We start from the raw sequence: 25,009 nt of genomic DNA, 5'->3' as shown, positions 1-25,009 counted from the left end.
TTGCACTCTACACAGCCAGAATCTGACCCTGCTGAAAGTAAGGTTCCCCTTCCCACATGTTATACCACCTTACACAGGGACAAAGAGGAAGGTGCAGATGAAAGTGCAGGTTCCTTCATCAGGTGGGGGGGCATACTCATTGGCGACGTCACTGGCACAGGGCCCCTCAGAGTACGCAAAAGTGTCGCTGCTGGTGGGAGGCGCCCCCGCCGTGCAAACACCGCTGTACTTTGAGGGGCCCTGTGCCAGTGCCAATGCCAACGAGTGGGCCCCCCCTGCTTGCTTAGGATCACAGCACTTGCAAACTTGACATACTTACCTCTCACTGCTCCACCGCCGTGACGTAGTCCACGTTTCCTGGGCCCACTAAAACCTTGAACCAGCCCTACCCCCCACAACTTTTGCCAAATGACCCCCAATTTCCAATGCCCAACTATTATTATAAAGTTAATTAAGATTGACAAGCTTCAGAAACAAGAATGGATGTTTTTGGCATTAAAATGGGCACTGTAGGTGTTTTCCTGGCCTCCACTCACTGTCGACTATGCTTCCCCATTGACTTGCATTGGGTTTCGTGTTTCGGACGATCCCCGACTTTTAGCGATAATTGGCCGACTGCACTCGACTCGACTCTGGACAAAGTCGGGTTTCACAAAACCCGACTCGATCTTAAAAAAATGAAAGTCGCTCAACCCTAATCTTGGATACTCTGAACTCTTGCAGCAAGCTGATCCACACGAGAAAACAAACCCTGAATATCCATGTCCGCGCCTAAATCCACCCAGAGATTAAGAGGAAGGAAAAAGACAAAACAGACTAAAGAAAAAAAAAATGGCTCAGAACTCTTTTTCTTTTCCTTCTTTTGAGATGAATTCAACTCATTTTTGGCCAGTTGTACTGTTATGGACTGGTAATTTAGGAGCGACATGCGACTAGCTCTGAGCAGGTGGTAACTATACAGACCGCAGTTCCTGATCTTAACACAACACTAGCAGTAGCCGTGGGATGTTCCTGTCACTCCCTGGACACCTCGTCACAGCCGGAGAACTAGCTACCCCTAAAGGTAGAAACAGGAAAGCTATCTTGCCTCAGAGAAAATTCCCAAAGGATAGGACAGCCCCCCACAAATATTGACTGTGAGAGGAGAAGGAAATGACATACGTAGTATGAAACAAGATTTAGCAAAGGAGGCCAATTCTAGCTAGATAGATAGTAAGAAAAGGACACTGTGCGGTCAGTAATAAAAACTAGAAAAAGTCCACCGCAGAGATATGCAAAAATCTCCACACCTGACTAAAGGTGTGGAGGGCAAAATCTGCAGCCCAGAGCTTCCACCTTAGCTGAATAGATCCATACTGATAAGCTGTACAAATGAGCAAAACATAGAATGTGCTGAACAATAAAGTCCACAACAAGAGGACTGCAAAAGGACAAGCAAGGACTTATCTTTGCTGAACTGGACAGTGTCAGGGAAATCCAAAAGAGCAGTGGCTCCAAGCAGGAACAATTGACAACTGGCATTGATTGAGGGATAAGGCCAGACTAAAATAGCCGAGCCAGAAAGACGATCAGTGGAAGCAGCTGCTGATGCCAAATCCAAGAAGCAGCTATACCACTCAAAACCACAGGAGGGAGCCCAAGAGCAGAATTCACAAAAGTGCTACTTACAACCACCGGACGGAGCCCAAGAGTGGAATTCACAACAGTACCCCCCCCTTGAGGAGGGGTCACCGAACCCTCACCAGAGCCCCCAGGCCGATCAGGATGAGCCAAGTGAAAAGCACGAACCAAATCGGCAGCATGGACATCGGAGGCAACCACCCAAGAATTATCCTCCTGGCCATAACCCTTCCACTTAACAAGATACTGAAGCCTCCGCCTCGAAAAACGAGAATCCAAAATTTTCTCAACCACATATTCCAACTCCCCCTCAACCAACACCGGGGCAGGAGGATCAACAGAGGGAACAACGGGTACCACATATCTCCGCAACAAAGACCGGAGGGAGCCCAAGAGCGGAATTCACAACACTGACCCAGGCTGTACATGGGAACATGCAGGTGGCCCAGCGGCGCAAGCGTATGGTACGATCGGAGGGCCAGAGAACGCACCTTGGAAATAGGACAGAAGGTCCTGGTGTTAGAGCCCACTAGGCAGAACAAGTTCCAAGCTGCATGGCAGGGGCCCTACCAGGTAGTAGGGAAAATAGCCGACACCACCTATAAAGTCACCGATTGTGACGAACCCAGGATTATCTGCATGTTCTCCAGGACTATGCTTGTGCCTACCTGGATGACATCGCCATCTACAGCGCGACATGGGAAGAGCATCTAAATCATCTAGAAACAGTATTGGACAGGATCCACAAGGACAGAATCACCCTGAACCCAAACAAGTGTCACGTGGGCAAAGCAGAGGTTCAGTATTTAGGGCATTGGGTGGGAAGTGGGAAACAGCGACCAGAACCAGCCAAGATTGAGGCCATAGCCAAATGGCCCACCCCATGCACTAAAACCCAGGTCATGGCGTTTCTAGGGACAGCGAGGTATTACAGGAGAGTTTCCTCTCCTTCAGACCCTGGGAACCATCAGGATACCTTCCGATACTTGGTGTCCCATTGACTTGTATTGGTATCGGGTATCGGTATCGGCGATATCCGATACTTTTCGGGTATCGGCCGATACTATCCGATACCGATACTTTCAAGTATCGGACGGTATCGCTCAACACTACCCAGAATATGTTGTGCAGTTATATGTATGTATAATAGGTTCCATGTGAAATGCATGTCCCTAATACATCAGCCCACAGGCTGAGCCCCTGGGCAGAGGGGACAAGATATTCCCCTTCTGTCCTCGCCCACTTTGTAATTCCCACAGTAAATATCGGCAGGCTCCGGCCACCTGTGGCTATTGTAATGTATGTCTGGCCTGCCGCTTTTCAATTGGCCTGCCCTCTGTATCTGTGTGATATATATTCTGTGTCCTGTGAGTAAAGCATTGTCACACTGGAAATACGTGGAGAAGCAGTGATCTATAATATGCGCCCATGTAACCAAGCAATTCCAGCTAGCGTCCTTCATTTAGACTCCAGCCAAAGCAGAGTGGACCTCCTGAAACATGGGGTGGTACTGAAAGAGGTACACCAGCACGGTAGACCCCGTTAAAATGACCATATCAGGGGGATTAATTCTCCAGGACATCCCATATCGAGGGCGGACAGTCCAAACCTTCCAAATGTTCTGGTGACTGCATTCCTAACTGCTCCTGTAAATCACATAAATGGATAGCCTCAGATAACTTGCTGTTAACCTCTGGAGCAGTCCTTGCTCTAAACCACACGTTCAGAGATAAACTTTTTAGAACAATAAACCTGATTAGTTTGATTACCAATGGGGAGGAAGATGATAGCTAATTTATTGCATGCACAGCACTGGCGTTTCTCAGTTGCAAACGTATCCACTTATTGCTCAAAAACTGACCCCAATTTTCCATGGCCATTGCTATGGGGAACAACTCGAGGAGGGTTAAATTCTTTGTCCAACCCCTGGTGAATAGTGTTGAGCATTCCGATACCGCAAGTATCGGGTATCGGCCGATATTTGCTGTATCGGAATTCCGATACCGAGATCCGATATTTTTGTGGTATCGGGTATCGGTATCGAAACAACATTAATGTGTAAAATAAAGAATTAAAATAAAAAATATTGCTATACTCACCTCTCCGACGCAGCCTGGACCTCACCGAGGGAACCGGCAGCGTTGTTTGCTTAAAATTTGCACGTTTCCTTCCTTACGTGAAGTCCCGGCTTGTGATTGGTCGCGTGCCGCCCATGTGGTCGCGACACGAACAATCACAGCAAGCCGTGACGTAATTTCAGGTCCTTCAGGATTTTAAAATGCGCGCGAGTCCAGCCTCCCGTGACGTCACGGCTTGTGATTGGTTGCGTCGCCCATGTGACCGCGACGCGACCAATCACAAAGCCGGAACGTAATTTTAAAATCCTGAAGGACCTGAAATTACGTCACGGCTTGCTGTGATTGGTCGCGTCGCGGCCACATGGGCGGCACGCGACCAATCACAAGCCGGGACTTCACGTAAGGAAGGAAACGCGCGAATTTTAAGCAAACAACGCTGCCGGTTCCCTCGGTGAGGTCCAGGCTGCGTCGGAGAGGTGAGTATAGCAATATTTTTTATTTTAATTCTTTCTTTTACACATTAATATGGATCCCAGGGCCTGAAGGAGAGTTTCCTCTCCTTCAGACCCTGGGAACCATCAGGAATACCGTCCGATACTTGAGTCCCATTGACTTGTATTGGTATCGGGTATCGGTATCGGATTGGATCCGATACTTTGCCGGTATCGGCCGATACTTTCCGATACCGATACTTTCAAGTATCGGACGGTATCGCTCAACACTACTGGTGAACTAATGTTCAGGCCATTTTTCGGCGCATCGTTGTTTACCGAAACAGACACTGAAACCTGCAGGTCCAGCTGCTTCGAAAAATAAGTCCAATGTACCAATATCGCACTCTTCCTCCTGAAAACAGGTTCGCCCATTGTAATTACCTAAAAAGCGTTTCCATATTATCAGATCGCCCCGCAGTTGTGAAGTAATCCTGATCCTATGGTGAGGTAGTTTAACCCCTCTTGTGGCAAGAGCCAGCCTGTGAGAAAAGATTCTCACCATGGGCATAATTCTGCAAGCGAAATTTAGGGATCCTAGTAAGGATTGCATTTGTGTCAGGCTCACTTTCCCAACCGAAAGGCAACCATCGATTAGTTCTATTAAACCGATAATTTTTTTGCTCGGCAACCTGAATTCCATGGCTTCTGAATCAATGACAATACCGAGGTAAGTTATCACTGGGACTGGGCCGACCGTTTTCTCTGGAGACAACGGAACCCCAAAATGCGCCATGAGCACTTTAAACTGCTCTAATGAGTAGCTGGTCCTACAAACAGGAAGTCATCAAGGTAATGTGTAATGAAGGATAGTCGCGTGATCTTGCGGACTGCCCATTCTAAAAATGTGCTAAAACATTTCAAAATAATAATGAAACGAAATTGAGCAACCTATGGGGAGGCATGTGTCGTAATAATAACATCCATCAACCATGGCACCCAGAAGGTGGTAACAATCTGGGTGCACTGGTAGAAGCCGAAAGGTGGATCAATATCTGACTTGGCCATAAGGGCTCCAGGTCCCGCCCCTCTGACCATGTCAACTGCCCTGTCAAAAGACACGTATGCCACCGTGGTATCGTCGTTCGGTATGCCGTTGTTCACTGACTGACCTTTCGGGTAGGACAGATGATGGATCAGCCGGTACTTTACCTGCTGTTTCTTGGGAACTATATCCAAAGGGGAAACACGTAAATTCAAAAATGGACGAACATTGAACGGACCTCAAAATCGTTCTAATTTTATTTCTTTGTCTGTTTTTTCTCTCAAGATGTTAGGGGAATCCCTTGCTGATTTCAAATTGGGAACTGACTGGGGTACCTTCGAAAAAACGAACGGGATGAAAAAAACTAAGGAAAACCCCAGGCGGATTTGCGCCACAGCTCATTTATTGCTGTATTTGTCTAGCCACAGTCCCATTTTTTCCACGTTCACCGGGGTCACGTGGCTCACTCAGGGCGACCCTCTTGGGGCTATTTGTTTTCTGAGTGGGTTGCGTACATCTTGCCGCGGCATGAGACCCCTGCAAATCGAGCACTCATGTTTGTATTTACAGAGTTCGTAAAATTTGCAATGTCCCTCATTGAAAAGCCAACATGAGCCTGGCCTATGGACAACCGCCGAACCTGGGTTGGTGCCAGATCAAGGGGTTGTCCCGGGAAAGGACTGTGTGGTCCTCTGTGCCATCATCAGGCATAGCCATGATTCTGTAGCCTTAACTCCCCATCTCAATTGCAGGTTAACGGCAAGGTGACTGAAATCCTCGTCGTATTTCCACCAAGCCGACCCCCATGTGACTTGTATGAGCTATAAATGCGGCCTAAATAAATAAACAACTCAGAACATCTCAGGGTGTTTTTCACCCATAACGCATCCCAAAACTGCGAAGGCATGCAGCCAATTATTAATGGTCTTGGCTACTTTGGGTTTACTTTCGTAAACCTTGTCTCCAACTCGTCGTTCTTTGTCGATCGAATGCTGCTCATGAGACACTAGGAACCATATATCAATGAAATCGTTTGACCAAATTTATTCCATTGTGCTGATGTCTAAATGCGATCCTCATGGAGAAACTCTGCAAAAAAGGCCATCTTTGTAAATTTCTGGGTAAGGGGGGGGGGGATGGGATAGGCCTGCACACTCCCGAGGCTTGTAGCATTTTCGGATTAACAAATATCTTATTCGTACCTACATTTAGGCTATTAACTGTGTCAGTCAAGCTCGTGTTAACCCTATCACTACACCAAGCCCCAACATAAGGGTACTCACCAGTTTGTGGATCCGACTTTGGATGATTTTGCTCCTGCAGTGCGTCGTTTGTAGCACTTCAGTGTTCTACACGTCGCATTTACCTATGGCGCAAGGATTATTCCCTATGCGGTTCTTCCAATGAGTCATCTGACGTAGATGGAGAGTGCCACCGTGAAGCCCTATAATGCCGACTACATCGGCTAGATCTAGATCTATGAGAACATCATTTACTCCGGCATCTCTCACGACGCCTGTCCCTTCCCCTACAATACTCTTCCGAGGAGGATGAAGAAATGCTGTGCGTGGAGCGGCTACCCGTGCTCTGTTCGTTAATTCGAGCTGGGGTACCAGCACCCTGTATAGGGAGACTAACACTGGTTCCCAACAGCGATAATAAAGCCGGGGTGTTCTGGTGTTCTCCTGTAGTTAATTGTGATGTCACTGTCTGTCCCTCAGTCATTTGGGGTTGAGGTGTATTAAATATGACCAGTTATGATGGGTGTAACGGGGTCTGCTGTGCTGGGGTACCTCTTTCAGTACCATCCCGTGTTTTAGGAGGTCCACTCTGTTTTGGCTGGATTCTGAATGAAGGACGCTGACTGGAATGGCTTCATTACATAGGAGCATATAAAATATCACTGCTTTTCCACGTATTTCCAGTGTGACAACTCTTTACTCACAGGACACAGAATATATATCACAACAGATACAGAGGGCAGGCAAATTCAAAAGCGGCAGGCCAGACATACATTACAATAGCCGCAGGTGGCCGGAGCCTGCCGATATTTACTGTGGGAATTACAAAGGTGGGGAAGGACAGAAGGGGGATATCTTGTCCCCTCTGCCCAGGGGCGCAGCCTGTAGGATGATGTATTAGGGACTCACATGGAACCTATTATACATACATATAACTGCATAACATATTCTGGGTGCTGGGGGGTTCTGTAACAATGGGAATGGTGACTCCCCCCTTTCTCATAGTTGGCTAGTGACAGTCTGTTGAAAAGGTACTGCAACCCCCCTGGAAGCTAGCAAATGCTGTTGTGTTGCTGTGCACACCTCCAACCCTCTTCCTATATTGCCATTGGTATCCCCCATTTGTTGTGGAAATGAGGCGTTAACCCCTTGTAGAGTTGATTTCACTAGTTCTGCTGTTCCTGCTTCTTGAGAAGAAGAGGATGAACCATGTGCCCCTCCATCTTATATGCACCTCCCTGCCCTGGCCCTTGAATATGTTCGGGTATGTATGGTTGTTTACCCGCACACCTGGCGGTTATAGCCGAAGAGTGTGCAAAATTGCAAAGCCCCAGTCCTGGTGGATTGCTTCCCTATCCGTGAGATGCACGTCCCTCGTGGCCGGGTTAATATGGCGGGCGGCTGTAGTTTGTCTCGGAGTGCGCTTAGTAGATTTGCGCATGCTCCGCTTTGAACTAAACGGCATGCTCAGACGCGCCGGAGGCTATGCGAGGTCACCGGCAGTCCGGCACCATTGTTTGAGCTTTAGTAGGGAAGGAGCCATTACCAGCGAAAAGCGCTGACAGCCGAGGGCTACCTTCCCTGCTGATTCTGTCTCTCACCGCATCCTGGAGCAGGTCCATGGTGCCGGCTGCCCAACAGGTCCGGGTAACTGAAGAGACCGGATGTTCCGCTGCTCACCTGATCTACATCATCATGGAGCAGGGACAGCCCCTCCCCCTGGAGGCATGGTCAAGCCTCTGCCAGCATAACTGCATGGGAGACTATAATCACCTGCAAAAAGGGGGGCCCAGCAGTCAGGGGACAGAGGCCACTCAAGCCGCAGTGTCCCTCAGGTACAAGGTTAGGCGGGGTCTGCAGGGAGAGCTATGTCTGCAGTATTATGCACAACAGGAACAGTGTGAGCTCTGCTGAATGGAGCCCCTCCCACTACAAGGCAAGTCCTACCCACAAGTGGGAAATCACGTCCACGTGTCAACTTCCAGAAATACAGGCGATTTTGACGTGACCTCACAGGAAGCCAGTAGATTTTCAGCCAGGCCAGAAGAGCATTTAGGAAAGTGCTTATCTATGACAGTTAGTTCACATGAAAGGGACTTGTAAAGTAATGACCGACCCCTAAAGGACAAACTACCAGACAATAGTTTCATGACACAATTCACTGACATCTGCTGCAGCTCTATGTACAGTGAATATAGTAATGAAATGTTTGGTCGTAGGCACTGCCATTATCAGAGCACCAGTAGATGATCCGGTACGATACGCTCATGGGACTTTTACAGTTGCACTGTGGAGTTGTAAATTCAGCATTTTTTTATTATTAGAATACACAGCTCACTGAAAAGGGAGTCACAGAGGGTCAAGGGGACAGTGAGGACGTTGCCAGACAGGACCCACAGCTACCGGCTTAGGACAGTGTGTGCAGAGCGCAAGGCAGGAGAGGTGGGAGCCAGAACAGTGAGTCGGCCAGGAAAAGGCACCTAAGAAGGGGTTCTGGACAAGTGCCCCAAGCTACTGGAGAGTTGGCTGGACCACTGACCCAGAGGACACAGCACCCGGTTGGGTACCGTACTCTGAAAACTGTGAGTAAAACGTGAAGACTGCACCCTGCTTTGTCCTCTCCATTCTTTCCTGCATCACTTCCCCTGCACTATATCCATCATCGACGTCTTTTATAATATAACTGCCCTGGGACTAAGCTCTACCTGTGGAGAGCTGTATCAACTCTGCTGCATCACCATCAACCCCAGCGGACTCTTTAAGCAGCATTGGCCATCCCTAACCGAGTACCACAGGTGGTGTCACGAACAATCCCCTTTCCTATATAAACTTTATTCCCATTATCAAGCCTCCTTTTTTATTGCACGCTCAGGGTCACAGACCAAGTCACTGCTGCCGTGACCACCCCTTTAAGAATCATCCACCCTGGTTTCAAATACCCCACGGCCCTAGCGGGTGTTGCAATCTTGCCATCACGAAAGGGATGGACCGACCCAGCAAACTGGGTTTTGTGCACCATGAACTTTATTGAACTGTTAAGTTATAGCCATTGTCGCGCCATGTGGCATGTGGGAAACAGAAGAGATGTGTTGTGGGCAGAGCCTGAGAAAGGGTGAGAAAACTGTACCCGCCCTCTGTAAAGACAGCCAGTGAGAAAGAACTTGCCCATCATTAAGACGGATCCGCCTCCTGATAGGGCTGGCGAGAGAGAAAAAAAAAAAGGAACCGCCCACGAAAGAGTGCACAAGAGAAGCGCGTGGGAAAGTGTGGAACCAGCATGGCAGAACGCTACCTGGTGGACGCGATGGCGAGTGGTGGACGGGAGCCTCAGGAGTGTAGAGAGAGAAGTGGGTCCCCCCGACCAGCAAGATGAAGCCCAGATGAAGCTGCAAGCGGTGGATCCGGAACTCCTGGCATTGAGATGGAGGAGCTGACACTCCAACTTCTGCAGTTGCAGCTGGCCCTGCTGAAAAGGGTGACTGCACAGATAAAGACCTTGCAACCAATGTCCTCAACAGCGGTAGCGGAGGAGAACACCGGCACCGGAGGAGCAGGTATGAACATTGCATCGGTAGCGGAGGAGACCCTGGTGGGACCTTTAAGGCCCCCGCCGACCCTAGAACCTGGCCATGTAGTGATGGATGTAACCTGGGACCGGATGGCAGACCAAGGGGGTGTGCTGGTACATCCGCTGCTACCCGAACCCTTGTCCATGTTGGAGCGCGGTGTGGGAGAGGCGATCCGCTGGACGCACCTGGAGACAGACTTGATGGGGTTTCCAGAGGAGGCCCAAGCAGGGGACAACCATGTGGAGACCATTAGCGGGGAGGAATACTGCCAGTGGCAGATGCTGAAGTTAGAGATGGGGGAGCGGGAGCGCAGGGCTCGGTGCGAGGCAATGGAGGAGCGCAACATGAAGGTGAAGGCCCAGACCCGCAAAGTTAGACCTGCCGACCGGGGTCCACTAAGGCAGGACACTGTGGTCTCTTTCAACCTGAACAAGGGCTGGGGATTCATCAGGGAGCCGGGACAGTCCTCAGAACTTTTTGTAAACTGCCGGGACGTGGAATCACATCTCTTAAAGGGACACCCGTACCATGACCTATACCTGGGAGATCAGGTGACATTCACCTGGCATAGGGGTGAAAGGAGGTGGTACGCCCTCGATGTAAAAAGTTGCACAGGAGAATGTGCTGATTCAGCTGCAGCAACTGAAACCGCAGTGCGATCACAGGCAACACAGACCCCAGTTGCTGGACTAGCCCCGTTGGTATCACCTGCTGTGGTACAGGAAAAAGAACTTTCCCATGCAGAAAGCTGTGGGCACCAGGAGCTGCCCTGGAAAAGAAAGTAAATGCAGAAAGTCAATGTTTAAAGTTAATAGTTGGTTAAATTGGTTATGTCTGTTCAGTAAAGTTTAAGGACATTGTGGTCATGAGCAGAGTGATCGGAACTCAATTGTAAATAGTTACAATTGCTCCTTATTGGTTTTACCTCACATTGTCAGTGTGAGTAGAACAGCCTTTGTTTAATCATGGACCAATAACAAAAACCGTCTGGCGTGGCCAAAGAATGGTCCAACAACTCCACCAGTTATGCTTTGTTGCCAAAATAGTAACCAATACCTCATTTATTGTACTTTATGAATTAATTTTTCATATTTTTATTGCACTTTTTATCATCATTTTTTTGTAGGTGCGGCAGGGCCCCTTTATGTTGGCTTGGTTTTTGTGTGGTGCATTTAAATATAGTGCTGGACGACCCGCCTGCTAATACTATGGGCGTGATCAGGTTGTCCAGACACTGTGCATCACACCTATCTGTGTGAATAGTGTCTTATGCAAGTCGTACCTGTGTGCATTTTTGCTACTAGACAGCCAACCCTTCTATTAATTAGGTGAGTGGGTGGTTGTTCTCATCAGTAGCTTGCATCTGCTAGTGCATTTGTCATTTGACAAGGTTTTGGTGAGTCAGCTTTCTATTATGTGTTTTTTTGAGTTTCTCTATGTTAGCTATAGCCACACCCAAGCCTACATTGAGGGTTTGAGATGAGTCCCTCATATTGCTCTAAGGACAGTTAGTGAGAAAGACACTCCGGTGCAGGATCTCACAACCTGTTGTACTTAAATGGAAATGTGATTTAAAGTAAAGGTTATGTTTTGCACTTTTAAATATTTTAAATGCAACGTTTGAGAAAAAGTACCTCCCATAAAGGGAAGATAAGTTAATGTGTTATCTGTTTACCTGTTGAAACGCATTTCACAAAAATTTTGCATGATGTTCACCTGTTTGTGTTTTTTTTTCCAGCCCGGGGACGAGCTGTGTTTAACTGGGGGTATGTTGTGCTCCTGAGGGTCCAGTTGCCACAGAGGTACTGCACCTCAGCCAGAGGTATGGTGCTCCAACTTTCTGGTAAGGAGGGGACACTACACATAACCCTGACACTAGCACCCATCACTAGACCTTTCCAGGCCAGGGAGGGATTAGGTAGAGGGTGTGGGTGGAGAAAGTGAAGAAGGGGAGGAGTTGAGTTGAGTGAGTGAGGAGAGAAGAGAGTGGGAGTTGAGGGGAGAGCAGCTCCCAGAAGGAATGAAAGGGTCCTAGGGGCACAAGAAGTGTGAAACCACCCGTGGGGCCCGTATCCACGCTGAACGCCGTCAGGTGGAGGAACCAGGCCGCGAACTAGTGGAGGAACTATAAGACCCAGCTAGGAATCCGGAGGCTGTCATATCTGTATGTATGACAGCCACAGCCACACATAGCTCACTGAATAGGTAGTCACAGAGGGTCAAGGGAACAGTGAGGATGTCGCCTGATAGGACCCGGGGGCAGGAGAGGTGGGAGCCAGTGCAATGAGTCGGCCAGGAAAAAACACATAAGAAGGTGGTTCTGGACAAGTGCCCCAAGGTACTGGAGAGTTGGCTGGACCACTGACCCAGAGGTCACATCACCCGGTTGGATACCGTACTCTACCTGTGGAGAGCTGTAACAACTCTGCTGCATCACCATCAGCCCCAGCGTACTCTTTAAGCAGCGACAGCCATCCCTAGCTGAGTACCACAGGTGGCATCACGAACAAACCCCTTTCCTATGTAAACCTTATTCCCATTAAAAAGCCTCATTTATATTGCGCACCCAGGGCCACGGACCGGGTCACTGCTGCTGTGACCACCCCTTTAAGAATTGTCCACCCCGGTTTTGAGTACCCCATGGCCCTAGCGGGTATTGTTAAATATCCGCTAGGGCCGTGGGGTACTCCTGAGTCAATTGGTACTTAAAGGGGTGGTCACGGCGGCGGTGACCCGGTCCGTGACCCTGGTCGCACAATTAAAGATGAAGAATGAATAAATGGGAAATAAAGTTAATATAGGAAAGGGGATTGTTCGTGACGCCACCTGTGGTATTTGGCCAGAAATAACCGATGTCGCAGTTCAGGTACTCTGGGGCGGATGGTGATGCAGCTGAGTTGTTATAGCTCTCCACAGGTAGAGCTCAGTCCCCAGGACAATTAAAGAAGTGTATGGTAAAGTTATTGATGGAGGGTAGTGGTGCAGGGCGAGTGATGCAAGAAAGAATTGAGAGGACACAGCAAGGTGCAGTTTCCACATTTTTACTCACAGTTCGGACGTTATTCCCCCGCCGTGGTGCTGTGTCCTCCAGGTCAGTGGTCCAGCAAACTCTCCAGTACCTCAGGGTACTTGTCCAGAACCCCCTTCGTCTGTGCCTTTCCTGGCCAACTCACTGCGCTGGCTCTCTCCTCTCCTGCCCTATGCTGCACACCCAGTGTCCAAAGCCGGTAGTCGTGGGTTCTGTTCTTCACTGTCTCCTGACCCTCTATGTTTACCTTTTCAACAAAATAGATGTCCATGTGGCTGTCGCACTTGCAGACACGACAGCCTCTGGGTTCCTAGCTGGGAGTAGTAGTTCCTCCCCTAGATCAGGGGCTATTTCCCCTACTGTGACCTGGTCCCTCCACCTGGCGATGGTCAGCGTGGATGCGGGTCCCACGGGTGGTTTCCACACTTCCCATGCCCCTAGGACCCCTTCGTTCCCTCTGGGAGCTTCTTTCCATTCTCTCTCTTTTCAGACAGTCAGGAGCTTCAGACCCACACGTCTGCTCTGCTCCACTTCTCCTCGTCAACTCTCTGACTTCCTTTCTCTCTCTTCCCCTTGTCCACTCTCTACTCACACCCTATACCTAATCCCTCACTGGCCTGCAGAGGTCTAGCGATGAGTGCAAGTGTTAGGGTTCTGTACAGTGTCCCCTTCTTACTATAGAGTTGGGGCACCACACCTCTGGCTGAGATGCAGTACCTCTGTGGCGACTGGACCTTCAGGGGCACCACAGTTGCACCACCTCAGTCAGATGTTATAGCTACAACAGCACAAGCCTGTTTTTGCTTCAGTTTAAATAAAAATTTCTACCCCATTCAAATGAGCAGACATTTGCTGATATCAAAGCATACGGTATATGTGGTCTTACAGAATTAGAGAACACATGCTTGCAGATGCTTTTCTTTTAAAAAAGCATGTACCATTTTTGCGGCTTCCCAAAGTGTCTTAATTAGCCAAGGAGATGCTTCATTGTCATAGACAAAAAGATGAATGCCCATGTGTGCCACATGAAAATCCAGGAGGTGGAACTGTCCTGGGGGCTTTGAAGCTTGGGGCGCCATAATCCCTCCCAGCCTACCTTTCTTGCTATATCTGAGTACAGGGTACATCAGCCAAAGCCATGTCCTCCGGGACGTCAATGAATGATAGGTGATAGCCATGAGATCAGTGGCAGTCTGACTGCTTAGACTTCCATAGTCCTTCACTTAAAGAGGACCTCTCATTAGGTCAAGAATATTATGTTTTGCTCTTATTTTATTTCCATTGCTCGCCTGAATATTCCTTTTTTTTAATCATCTATTCGGTTCCAGACATATGGGCCTTTTTATTATGTACTAGTTTTTATGGTCTTTACTACAGGGGCGTGGCTCACAGGATTCTCTGGGGCCTGTCTTTAGATTGCGTTGCATCATTACCCTGTGAGCCATGCCCTCTTGGGCTGATATCGCTAAAATAAGACAAAAAACAGAATAACCTAGGCCATCTTTATGTAGAGCAGCAATTTTTTTTCAGATCTTCAGAGAGTTCTTTGCCATGCTGTGCTTACAGTGACCAGCATAAGAGAATGTGAGAGTGATATCACCAAATCTAACACACCTGCTACTCATTCGCACCTGAGACCTTGTAATACTAATGAGTTTCATGATACAGGGGAGGGAAAATGGCTAATTAGGCACAATTTGGCCATTTTCACTTAGGGGTGTACTCACTTTTGTTGCCAGCGGTTTAGACATTAATGACTGTGTGCAAAGTTATTTAGAGGGCACACCAATTTACATTGTTATACAAGCTGTACGCAAACTACTTTACATTGTATCAAAGTGTCATATCTTCAGTGTTGAATATAGAAGAAGAGTCGCAGTGTTAATGGAGAGGTTAGGGTGGAGATGAAAAAGGCATATATGATTAAAACGAGCAAACCTTTACTATAGAAATTATCCACAACGCGCTTCAATGGCAAGCTGCCGTCTTCATCAGGTGGTAAATAAAAGAAAATATTTACAAAATTGTGAGGGTTGTACTCACTTTTGTGATATACTGTGTATTATATATAGCTTTAATTAGCAAATCCCACTTGTTTTGGTCATAGTACAAGAAAATGGACATCATCTTGTTACTCTGAGATAAAATTATCTTAGAATGGGAGAGATGCCAGTGAGCATGTGCAGTAGGAAGCTCCACTTCTGTGACCTGGAAATAACCTACATAAAAGGAAGAACTGGTGCGCTACTCTCCCCGAACTGATCATCCATGGCAATCCAATGAAGGTTCGGACTTTATGACCGAAACATTATATATTTTGTAATTGGATTGCAACATTAAACTTTCACTATTCCACCGCATACCGCCGAGTGTCGAGTTCTTCTCTCCACATACACATTACGGACTGGATCCCTACTCGGACACCTCCTCCTGGACGGAGTGACCATATATAGTACCAGGGCTGGACTGGCCATCTGGCAATTCTGGCAAATGCCAGAAGGGCCTGTCTGGTCATGGGCTGCCTTGTCTGCTACGTGGTTAGCAGAATCGGTGTTCTCAAGACACCCATACTGTTAAGAGTTGTGATGGAGCACAAAGTTGCTGACTACGTCACTTACCCCCGTAGCCCACGGATATCATTAGAAATATTGGTCTTGTAGCAAATCTTCCTTTCCTCCATCCAGAGTAATATTAGTAATATATCCAATCTGGTTCATGGGGATGGGGACAAAATGGGCCTGTGTGATTTCAAATGCCAGGACTGAATTTCAGCCCCAGTCCGTACCTATATAGTACCATATATTACCGGAGATAACCTATAGCATGTCCTGCAAGTTATCCACAGGTCACAAGAGCCACTCTGTCTTCAGAAGAACATGGCAGACAGCAGTGTGAGGCGAACAGCCTTTTTCTTAGCTCATTACCACAAATACAAATGATAGAAATGAAGGGAAGGGTAAGGGGGTTTCCTATTGCACATACTCACAGGCATCCCTGCTTTCAACAGGTTCCTGTCAGTGTAATGTGACAGTGGATATACTGTCTAAGTCCTCTTTCACACATCCATTTCTCCAGTACTTGCGGTGACAGTTTTCACAGGTACCGGAGGCACTGACACAAGTAGACCCATTCAAATGAATGGGTCTGTGCCCATGTCAGTGCAGCGCCCCAGAGACCTGGTCGTTGCAGTAACATCGCTCTGCCGCTAAGGGGAGTGATAGTACGTCTGGTGGCACTAAAGGAGTTCACCTGACCAGGTATCACAGACACCAATACACTTCATAGTCTGGCCTCCAGGGGGAGCTAAGGGCGCTATGTATTAGGCCACTTCTCACAATCTGGTAAAACTGGGGGTTAGATAGAAAGTTAGACAGAAGCTGACTGGGTTGGAACCAGGCGACATCCTGTGGCAGAGGGTGTTGCAGGGGAAGATTCAGGGGGGTCCCTGTCAGGGGTGGGATCCTGACAGAGGCCTAGCGAACAGAAAAGAACGTTAAGGAACCGCGCCTGCACTACATCGCGGCGGTATCTCAAGAAAGGCAGAGAAGCGAGGTTTATTGTGGAGAGTGAGAAACGAGATCAAAGCAAAAAGGAGATAACACCAATAGGAGTCGAGCTGTAAGATCGAGGCAACATCCTATTGAGGCGCGTAGCCGGTGGCCAGAACGCCGAGGAAGTATTAGGCTCCAAGCAATACTTCAAACAGAGGCAGGACAGTTGATTTTAGGTTGGCTGTCTCACCAAAATCACCTAAGAAGACATAGGGGGCAATTGTGGGAGAGGGGCGACGCTAGGGTCCCGGAAGAACTCCAGGCCTTCCCGTCATATGGGTGCATCCTATCCATATCATCTGGGGGACGGAGAAGAACATCAGAAACAGACACAACAGTTGTGAGGACTATCCCGTGGTGCTCAGCAGGGAAGTACTACAACACACAGGCGCTAGAAGGTAGGCACAGATTTCCACCTGCAAAGGGAACTCTGGAGGTGCCATCGGACCGGCCGGTCTCTTGCAGCCCTGTTAACCGTACTCTGGATTGAGGACTTTGAAGCCTTCAGTAAAGAGGTAAAGAGACTGCAACCCTGTGTCCTCGCTATTCACCGCGAACTAAACCTTTCATTGGACGCCCCTTAGCAGGGTCACGGACCGGGTCTAGCCACTGTGACGACCCCAGAACCGAGACAGAGAAGCCCGGTACCGAGTACCCCGCGGCCCTGCGTCTGGGGGCGCTCCATTAGTGTATTTACATGGACCCTGTGTACGTGGGCAAAACACGCTGACATATCCTGTTTTACCATCAACACGGGCCGCAAAACATCCCGCACCTGTGCACACGGAGAACACACATTGATGTCCTCCATGTGACACGCATCGGCGCTGGGGAAGAAGCGCTATAGTAAGCAGTGAATGAGCTTGACCAGCGATGACATCATCACTGGCATTTTCCCATGGTCCTGATGTCACCGCAGTTCAGCCCGGCCTTAATGGTGTCACCGCTGGTCAATGATGCTGCGCTCGCAGCAGCTCATTCACCAGTGATTCTCAGCCTGGACGGTCGCATCTTGGCACCCTCCTGGGTGAAAACTATTTAGCCTCCAGACTTGGATTACAGCATGGGACACAACGACAGACAGGGTTGGTATATTGTGTTTTTTTTATTTTATTTTTATTACGGGAGATCGAGGGCTTCAGTGGAATTAGACGTTATGCGAGTATAACTGTGTTTGTTATTTTTAAATAAAAAAGGAAATGTGTGTTTTGTTTTATTTCTAATAAAATACTTTATTCTGGCTGTGTCTTTATTTACCATGTAACTATAGTATTAGTAACGGATAGGTATCTTATAGACGCCTCTCCATTACTAAGCTGTGGGCTTGATGTCACCTGACAATACAAAGGTAACTTCAACCCCACAAATATTATCCCACTTGCCACCACTACAGGGCAAGTGGGAAGAGCCGAGCAAAGCTCCAGAATTGGCGCATTTAATAGATGCACCTTTTCTGGACAGCTGCGGGCTGCCATTTTTAGGCTGGGGGGACCTATATCAATGGTCCCTTACCAGCCTGAGAATACTAGCCCCCAGCTGTCTGCTTTAGCAAGGCTGGTTGTTAGAAATGGGGGGACCGCAAGCCGTATTTTTAAATAATTAAAAAACCGTGGGGACCCCTCTTTTCTTGATAACCAACCTTGCTGAAGCTGACAGCTGAGGGTTGCAGCCCCCAGCTGTGAGTTTGCAAGGCTGGTTATAGAAAATAGGGGGAACCCACGCCAGGTTTTTCATTCATTTATTTAGTCATAGCGCAGGCGGCGGGTGAGTAATACCCCAATCATCCGCTCCTGCTGTCACTGTTATAAGCGGCAGCAGGTGTCGGAGTAAACGGACGTGTGAAAGAGGCCTAAAGAGAACCTGGCACTATGATTTTTATTGTAAAGAAAATTCAGTTTTTCTGCAACTTAGATTTCGGTGCACAGGGGTCGGACTGTACATGGGTCCTCCCCCCTGTCTGTGATTCCCTGTCCCCTGCGCCTGACTGACAGATTACTGCTTTTCAGCGACCGGCCTCCTATGTCTGAAATCTCCTCTCCAAACAGAAGAGGCCAAAGGAGGGGCTGGAGAATCACAGACAGGAGAAGACCCCTGTGTACAATCCGGCCCCTGTGCACTGAGATCTAATTAGTAGAAAACTGCAAATAGTGATTAAATTAGAACAACATGAGATCTAATTAGCAGAAAACTGCAAATAGTGATTAAATTAGAACAACATGAGATCTAATTAGCAGAAAACTGCAAATAGTGATTAAATTACAACAACAAAGTGATTTCTTCACCAAAGGCATCAATGTAATCAGTATAACTGAACCATTAGTGCCATGTCGTTACTTTACATTACAAAATCGTGCTGACGGATTCGCTTTAATGTTCTACGGTGATTACCTCTCTTGACAAAATTGTTATTGTTATTTGCTAATTAAAGGTATTTAGGAATTTATATGTAATGACTTTTTATTTATGTATTTTAAATTACCCCCAAAACTCTTTGTGGCTTCAGGAATCCTTGATAGTCTGATCACTCAATATAGCTGTCAGTTTCATCTCTCAAAAAAATAGTGAAAGGGAACTTGTCCACTGATTCATGCAGCCTCATCCACGGGTGGCATGAATCATGAGAAAATGGCTGTGTTACTGCGGCTGTACACATTTTACAAATTTCAGAGGAAACATGTTTGAGATGCCAGCCGGGGTCTAGGTGTCACTGATGACTAGACCAAGTCTGATCACCAGCGGCATCAGCCCACACGGCTCCCAAGACTGACAATTCTCCTGCTTTACATACATATAGGGAGAGAGCTGTCAGTCATGGAGAGCGGAGCAAGGAAAAGCCTATGGGGACCTGCCTTGGACAGTCATCTGAGACTCATAGTCCCTGGCTGATATCTGAGAACATGTTTTCTCTGAAACGTGGTGGGGTTTCCGAGTAAGTCCTCATTCAGATGTCAGTGATTTTCTTGAAGACACAAAAGAGCATAGTAAAACCAAAAACACTCAGTTTCAAAAAAATATCAGTAATCTGTAAGTGCAGATACGTTTTTTGCAAAAAATGTATGCTAAGCTGTTCCACCAAACGTCAAGGTATACCCATAATAGAGCAGTCCTAACTAATGTATATAATCCCTATCTGATGTATTTAAAACCTGATCATCTGTATAGTACCTGTATAAGCAGGGTTCAGAGAGGGAATGTACATGTGGACACACTGAGTGGAACAGCTTTTGTGCCGATAGCCCACAAGGAGTGGTGGGTAACTCCCTAGTCTTGTAGACACAAGAGAACAATTATGGAAACCGAAACACATGGGCTACTTGCACAGTGAAAAAGTCTGCAGGAACATGTTCACACCACCAAGAAACTTGAAGACACAAAAGAGCATAGTAAAACCAAAAACACCAGTTAGGACTGCTCTATATGGGTATACCTTGACGTTTGCTGGAGCAGCTTAGTATACATTTTTTGCATTAAACGTATCAACCAAATACCCTGGTTTTTTTACATCTTTTTACTAGCACTTGCAGATTACTGTGATTTTTTTGAAACTGAGTGTTTTTGGTCTTACTGTGCTCTTTTGTGTCTTCAAGTTTCTTGGTGGTGTCTGAACATGTTCCTACAGACTTGTTCATTGTGCAAGTAGCCCATGTGTTCACGTCAGTGATTTTCTTGTATGAGAAAATTGGTCAAAGTTTAATCTGTGCTTTGGATCAGTTTCACCAGTTTTTCACTGCCAAGAAAAAAAAAGGTTTTTCACTTTTTCTTATCTATTAGTCAGCGAAAAATGGATGGCATCCAAATGCTGTCCACATTTTTTCGCTGACCCATGGACTTTCATTGACGAGTTTTCATTGGACAATTTTGCACAGACCACTCAGTCTGCAAAAAAGATCACTGCCATGTGAACAGCCCCATAGACTGTCATAGGAATAAGTGTTATGCTTTTTTTTCATCGAAATGTGAAAGACAGATGTGTGAATGAGCCCTTAAACACACATCAGCCGGTGTCTGATCAATGCTTCCCGTGGTTCACGCTGCATAAATCAACTCATAGCTTCACTTTAAAAACAGATGTCAATAATTATTCTATTTTGGAATTAGATTATCAAGAAAACTGCCATCAGTAATTGTCATTGCAATTATTTAGAATTGAGAATATTTTTCTATCTCCTGGCTAACACGGTACAAAGATATATATCTTTCCTGTATCATTGCAATTATTAGCATTTACCTGCGTTTTACATTTATCCATTCTTTAAGGTTTGAAGGCAATGGGATGTCAGACACAATGGATCAAAATAACAGATGTCAATCAGTCATGATCCAATTAATTACTATTGTGCGAGAAACACTGCCATCTATGTTGCTTTTTACTAAACATGTGTAATGTGGTGTGAGTGTATTAATATAGTCACCCACTGCCACTCTCTCCGGTGTCCACGCATCGAGCGAGCCGCCCAGTCGACATCACTGAGAAGAACAGACACCGGAGAGGGCGGCAGTAGGTGACTATATTACTACACACATTTAATAAAAAATATATAGATGGATGGGATGACTTCCAATCTCTACATATATCATCAAACACAATTTCTTTAACACATTGCGGTCCAAGTATTGTATTCAGAAAAGAATATTGTTAGATGCAGATTAAATAATATAATTTGTTTATGTAAACATATCAAACATTGCATAGTAAAAGGTTAAGCAGACTCCTTTTTTATATATTTTGTGCATTAATTCTGAATAACAGAAATACTTGTTCCTTACGTACAGAGGCCGGAAACTTTGGCTGACCACAGAATCTGATAAAATGTGCAGCTCTAGCTAGTAAAGAGCCCAGCACCAGGGTCAGTTGGTTTTCTGCCCGGCAATGGAAACATGATTTGTTCTATTCAAAGACTGCAAGCAGAGGTCTAGAACATGTGAATTATTGATGCTCAAAGTGTAATAAAAATCTGCATCATCCTTTATCACAGAATGACTATGGTATAATGCTATAACAATGATATAGCTTGGGATGGAATGTAATGATGGAAATGTAAATTATACAATTCAGTGCTCCATTCCAGTGATGTGACCACTCAGCTTTTACAATCACTAACAAAAATACTCTCGGCTGAAGCATAATGTCATGAAATGTATTTATTTCTTCAAAGCTGTAAGTTCCTGTTCACACTGCCATACGGTCCGCCGGCCGCCCTGACTGCTCCATTGCTCAGCACCCAGCTGTATGCCAGCTTCTCTGAGGCACTTGTGCAAGGCTACCCAATAGGGCTGCTCAGATGACAGTTCTCCCACACAGCCCTAATGTCAGCATGCACTATTTTGCCATATTTTGGAGACTCACCTATTCAAGATTATGGGTACATGGAAAAAAAAAATCAGATCCCATACGGATCAACCGCATAGCATCCGATTTTTACAGATACATTGCAATTCTTTAACACAGGAAACTGAATTTGTCCTTGTAAATGTTAACAACTGCTGATGGGTAATAATAGATGTAATATCCAGACATTCAAATAGCATATGGCCGACAATACAAATGAGAAAATGTCTGTTTTTTCTGGAAAACAGGACGATTCTTTTTATACGCTCGTGTGAACCTAGCCTTACAGTCACTTTCTTCTACATGGTCCATTTAGGAGAGCGTATGAGCAGTTTTCGGAACGCTTTCCTGAAGTCTCGGTTAAATACAGTGTATATGACTGGATTAAGGCTGCTGTTGCAGTAACCAATCCAGAAGAAAAAGTTAAAAAGAGCATGAGAAATGCCGCATCTCCCTCTACATACCGACTCCAAACTGTAAGTAAAAAAAAATGGGAACCAGCAAATGACAAAGCCCCCAATGACCACGGCTAGGACAAATGTTAACCTCTTCTCCCTCAGCTGCTGCAGGCGGGCTTGAGAGATGGATCTGTCTCTTTGCTGACCTCTGGACCATGAAAACCTTTTCACTTTGGTCTTATTCCCGCTATTTGCAGGGTCCTGATGGGCTGTCTCTGAGAACTTATGAATTGAAGAGGTGCTCTCCTCCAGGTCCATTTCTTCTGTGTCATGGTTGTTGTGAGGGTTGTGCTGCTCTGGGCATTCCTGGAGATAACACATGCCTGGTGGGACATTATTGCCGCCAGAAAGACCATTCTTGAGGTTGGACACTGTAGAAGCCCTGTGTTTGGCTACTCTATAGATCCGACAGTAAAGAAATATCATAATAATGCAGGGAAGAAAGAAGGAAATGGTGCTTGAAAACAAGACATACCAAGTGTCATCATTGAGGTCGCACCTCCATTCTTTGAGATTATTCATTTTCAGCAATGGTGGGAAGGAGATAACAGCAGAAACCACCCAGATAATTGCAACCATACTCTTAATCCTCTTAGGTGTGCGTTTCAAGTTGTACCTTACCGCTTTGGTAACAGACCAGTACCTGTCAATGCTGATGGCACACAGGTGAACAATGGAAGAGGTACAGAACAATATGTCCAATGCCAGGTACATGCTGCACCATACATTTCCAAAGTGCCAGTAGCCCATAACCTCCTTCGCCAAGGAGAATGGAATAATCAAAGCCCCCACAAGAATGTCTGCTGATGCCAAAGAGACCAGGAACAAGTTCTGTGGGGCCCTAAGAGCCCGGCTTGTAAATATGGCTAAAACCACCAGAATGTTGCCAACAACAGTGGATAAAATGATGGACCCCACAGCGATAATAATCAGTGCGCTCTCCCAGGGTGCATATGGCCAGCTGAAAAGTTCCTGCTGGCTGCTGTTTCCAGAAACATTGTAGAGTCCAGCAGCTGAAGTTGGAAGCTCCATCTCAGTCTCATGTTAGTAGACCAGGTGGGAGATAACAGTAGTCCAGCAGATTTCCAGGTGATCGGGCTGTGGGTACAGATACCAGGATTACATTGTGCAAAGAGCTGCTACTCACAGATCTATCCCATCAGATGAGTTCTCCAGCCTTTCTCCAGGTAGACAGTCATGTTCTGCACCTAGTCCCTCTCAGCTGGGTGCTCCTCATCCTACTCCTCAGCAGACTGGCTTCTTTACCCTTTATGCTTCAGCTTATAGCCAGAAGAGATGGAGTTTCTGCTAGAAGTTCCACAGTCCACAGATCTTTGCCCCTGATGACTGTATGAAGCTGACATGACAGCTCAGGCACTAGGGTTCCCCAGCTCCAGGCTCTTGACTTGTGCAGGACTGCATCCAGGTGAAGAACATAGCAGAGCCTGCAGAGTGAGCAGCACTGCTCCTAGCACTGCACCGCCCCATGCTAGAGCAGGGAGGTGGGGGCAGCTCTCCAGTGTCAGCTCTGCCTGCTGCCTCCTGGTATTGAGGTGCTCATGGACACATCACATTCATGCTGTACATGGCACGTACTCAGCCACACACAGATGTCAGTTTCCCGTGCATTGCTATTCATAGGACTTCCTCTGTGCAGACCCCTATAGAGGTGAATGCCCTGTGGAGACAGCAGGGAGATATCTGGGGAAATCTGGACATTTCTGGCACATATTTGTGCTGAGAATCTTCCATCACTTCCTTTCCTATAATGCACGTGGGTATGCACTCATTTATGGGAAATACATATTCACATGCAAACACTGACACTACATCCCAGAAGTGTCAGGGAGCGAATCTCAATGAGAAAATCTGGACTAGGCAGGTGTAGGATATAGGCAAAAAGATGGATGACATCGAAAAGACCCCACTAGTGCCACGCTGCGACCCATCTGTCTGTCCATACGCACACAGTATATGTACAGAAACACATACACTTTCTTATATGGACACATTTCACTTTGATCGCTGACATTTCATTTTATGCTGCGGATTTCACTCATTCCAGCGCATCGTTTCCTCTACCGTTTTTTTTGCTGATTTTTTTCTTAGTGAATGACCCCTTTTTAAAAAACATGTTCTAAACCATTAAAGGCTGTGTGCGCACCATGAGCTTTAAAGTTGCAGATTTTCTGCGCCTAGTAAGTAAATTAGGTTACTTGCATTTTCATTGTGTTTTTAGTGCATTTTTATAGCATTTTCTACACATTTTTCTATTTTTTGCCTCTTGTTGGTATGATATGCTTTAGTAAAGCTACTTTGGTTTTGATATTTCCTGGTATTTGGCTTTGACAAAACTTTTTTCATACAGTCAGGTGCAGATTATATACATTTTTTATGCCCCTAAAAATACACTTGCATTTTTTACTTGGTGATTTTCTGCATCTATTGCAAGCGTATGGGGAAAATCCACAAACAATTCAGAGAAATTGACATGTTGCAGATGTGAAACACACACTGCAGGTGAGATAAAAAAAACACTTTTGGCTTCCGTATTTCTATAAATCCCATCCACTTTGCTGTAAGTGTAAGACTCTGTATTTTTGATGCAGCAAAAATACACAGCTCGAAAAAGTTCATCAAAAATTCATTTTGAATAATT

The 25,009-nt window shown here is 46.5% G+C and overlaps 1 protein-coding gene across 1 annotated transcript; it reads right to left on the bottom strand.

Moving 5' to 3' along the window:
- Nucleotides 1–21,270: 21,270 nt before the first annotated feature.
- Nucleotides 21,271–23,950, bottom strand: LOC143776479 (alpha-2Da adrenergic receptor-like). The gene has a single exon (XM_077265908.1). The coding sequence runs from the start codon at nt 23,380–23,382 to the stop codon at nt 22,192–22,194; it is 1,191 nt and encodes a 396-aa protein (XP_077122023.1). The 5' UTR covers nt 23,383–23,950; the 3' UTR covers nt 21,271–22,191.
- Nucleotides 23,951–25,009: the final 1,059 nt, after the last annotated feature.

This window comes from Ranitomeya variabilis, chromosome 5 (genome assembly GCF_051348905.1).
Source record: "Ranitomeya variabilis isolate aRanVar5 chromosome 5, aRanVar5.hap1, whole genome shotgun sequence".
NCBI classification, from domain to species: Eukaryota; Metazoa; Chordata; class Amphibia; order Anura; family Dendrobatidae; genus Ranitomeya; species Ranitomeya variabilis.
The sequence above is the reverse complement of the archived record's forward strand: the minus strand, read 5'-3'. Positions and strand labels throughout refer to the sequence as shown.

Coding starts and splice junctions, on each gene's coding strand:
- LOC143776479 (XM_077265908.1), bottom strand. CDS start 23,382: ATGGAGCTTCCAACTTCAGCTGCTGGACTCTACAATGTTTCTGGAAAC.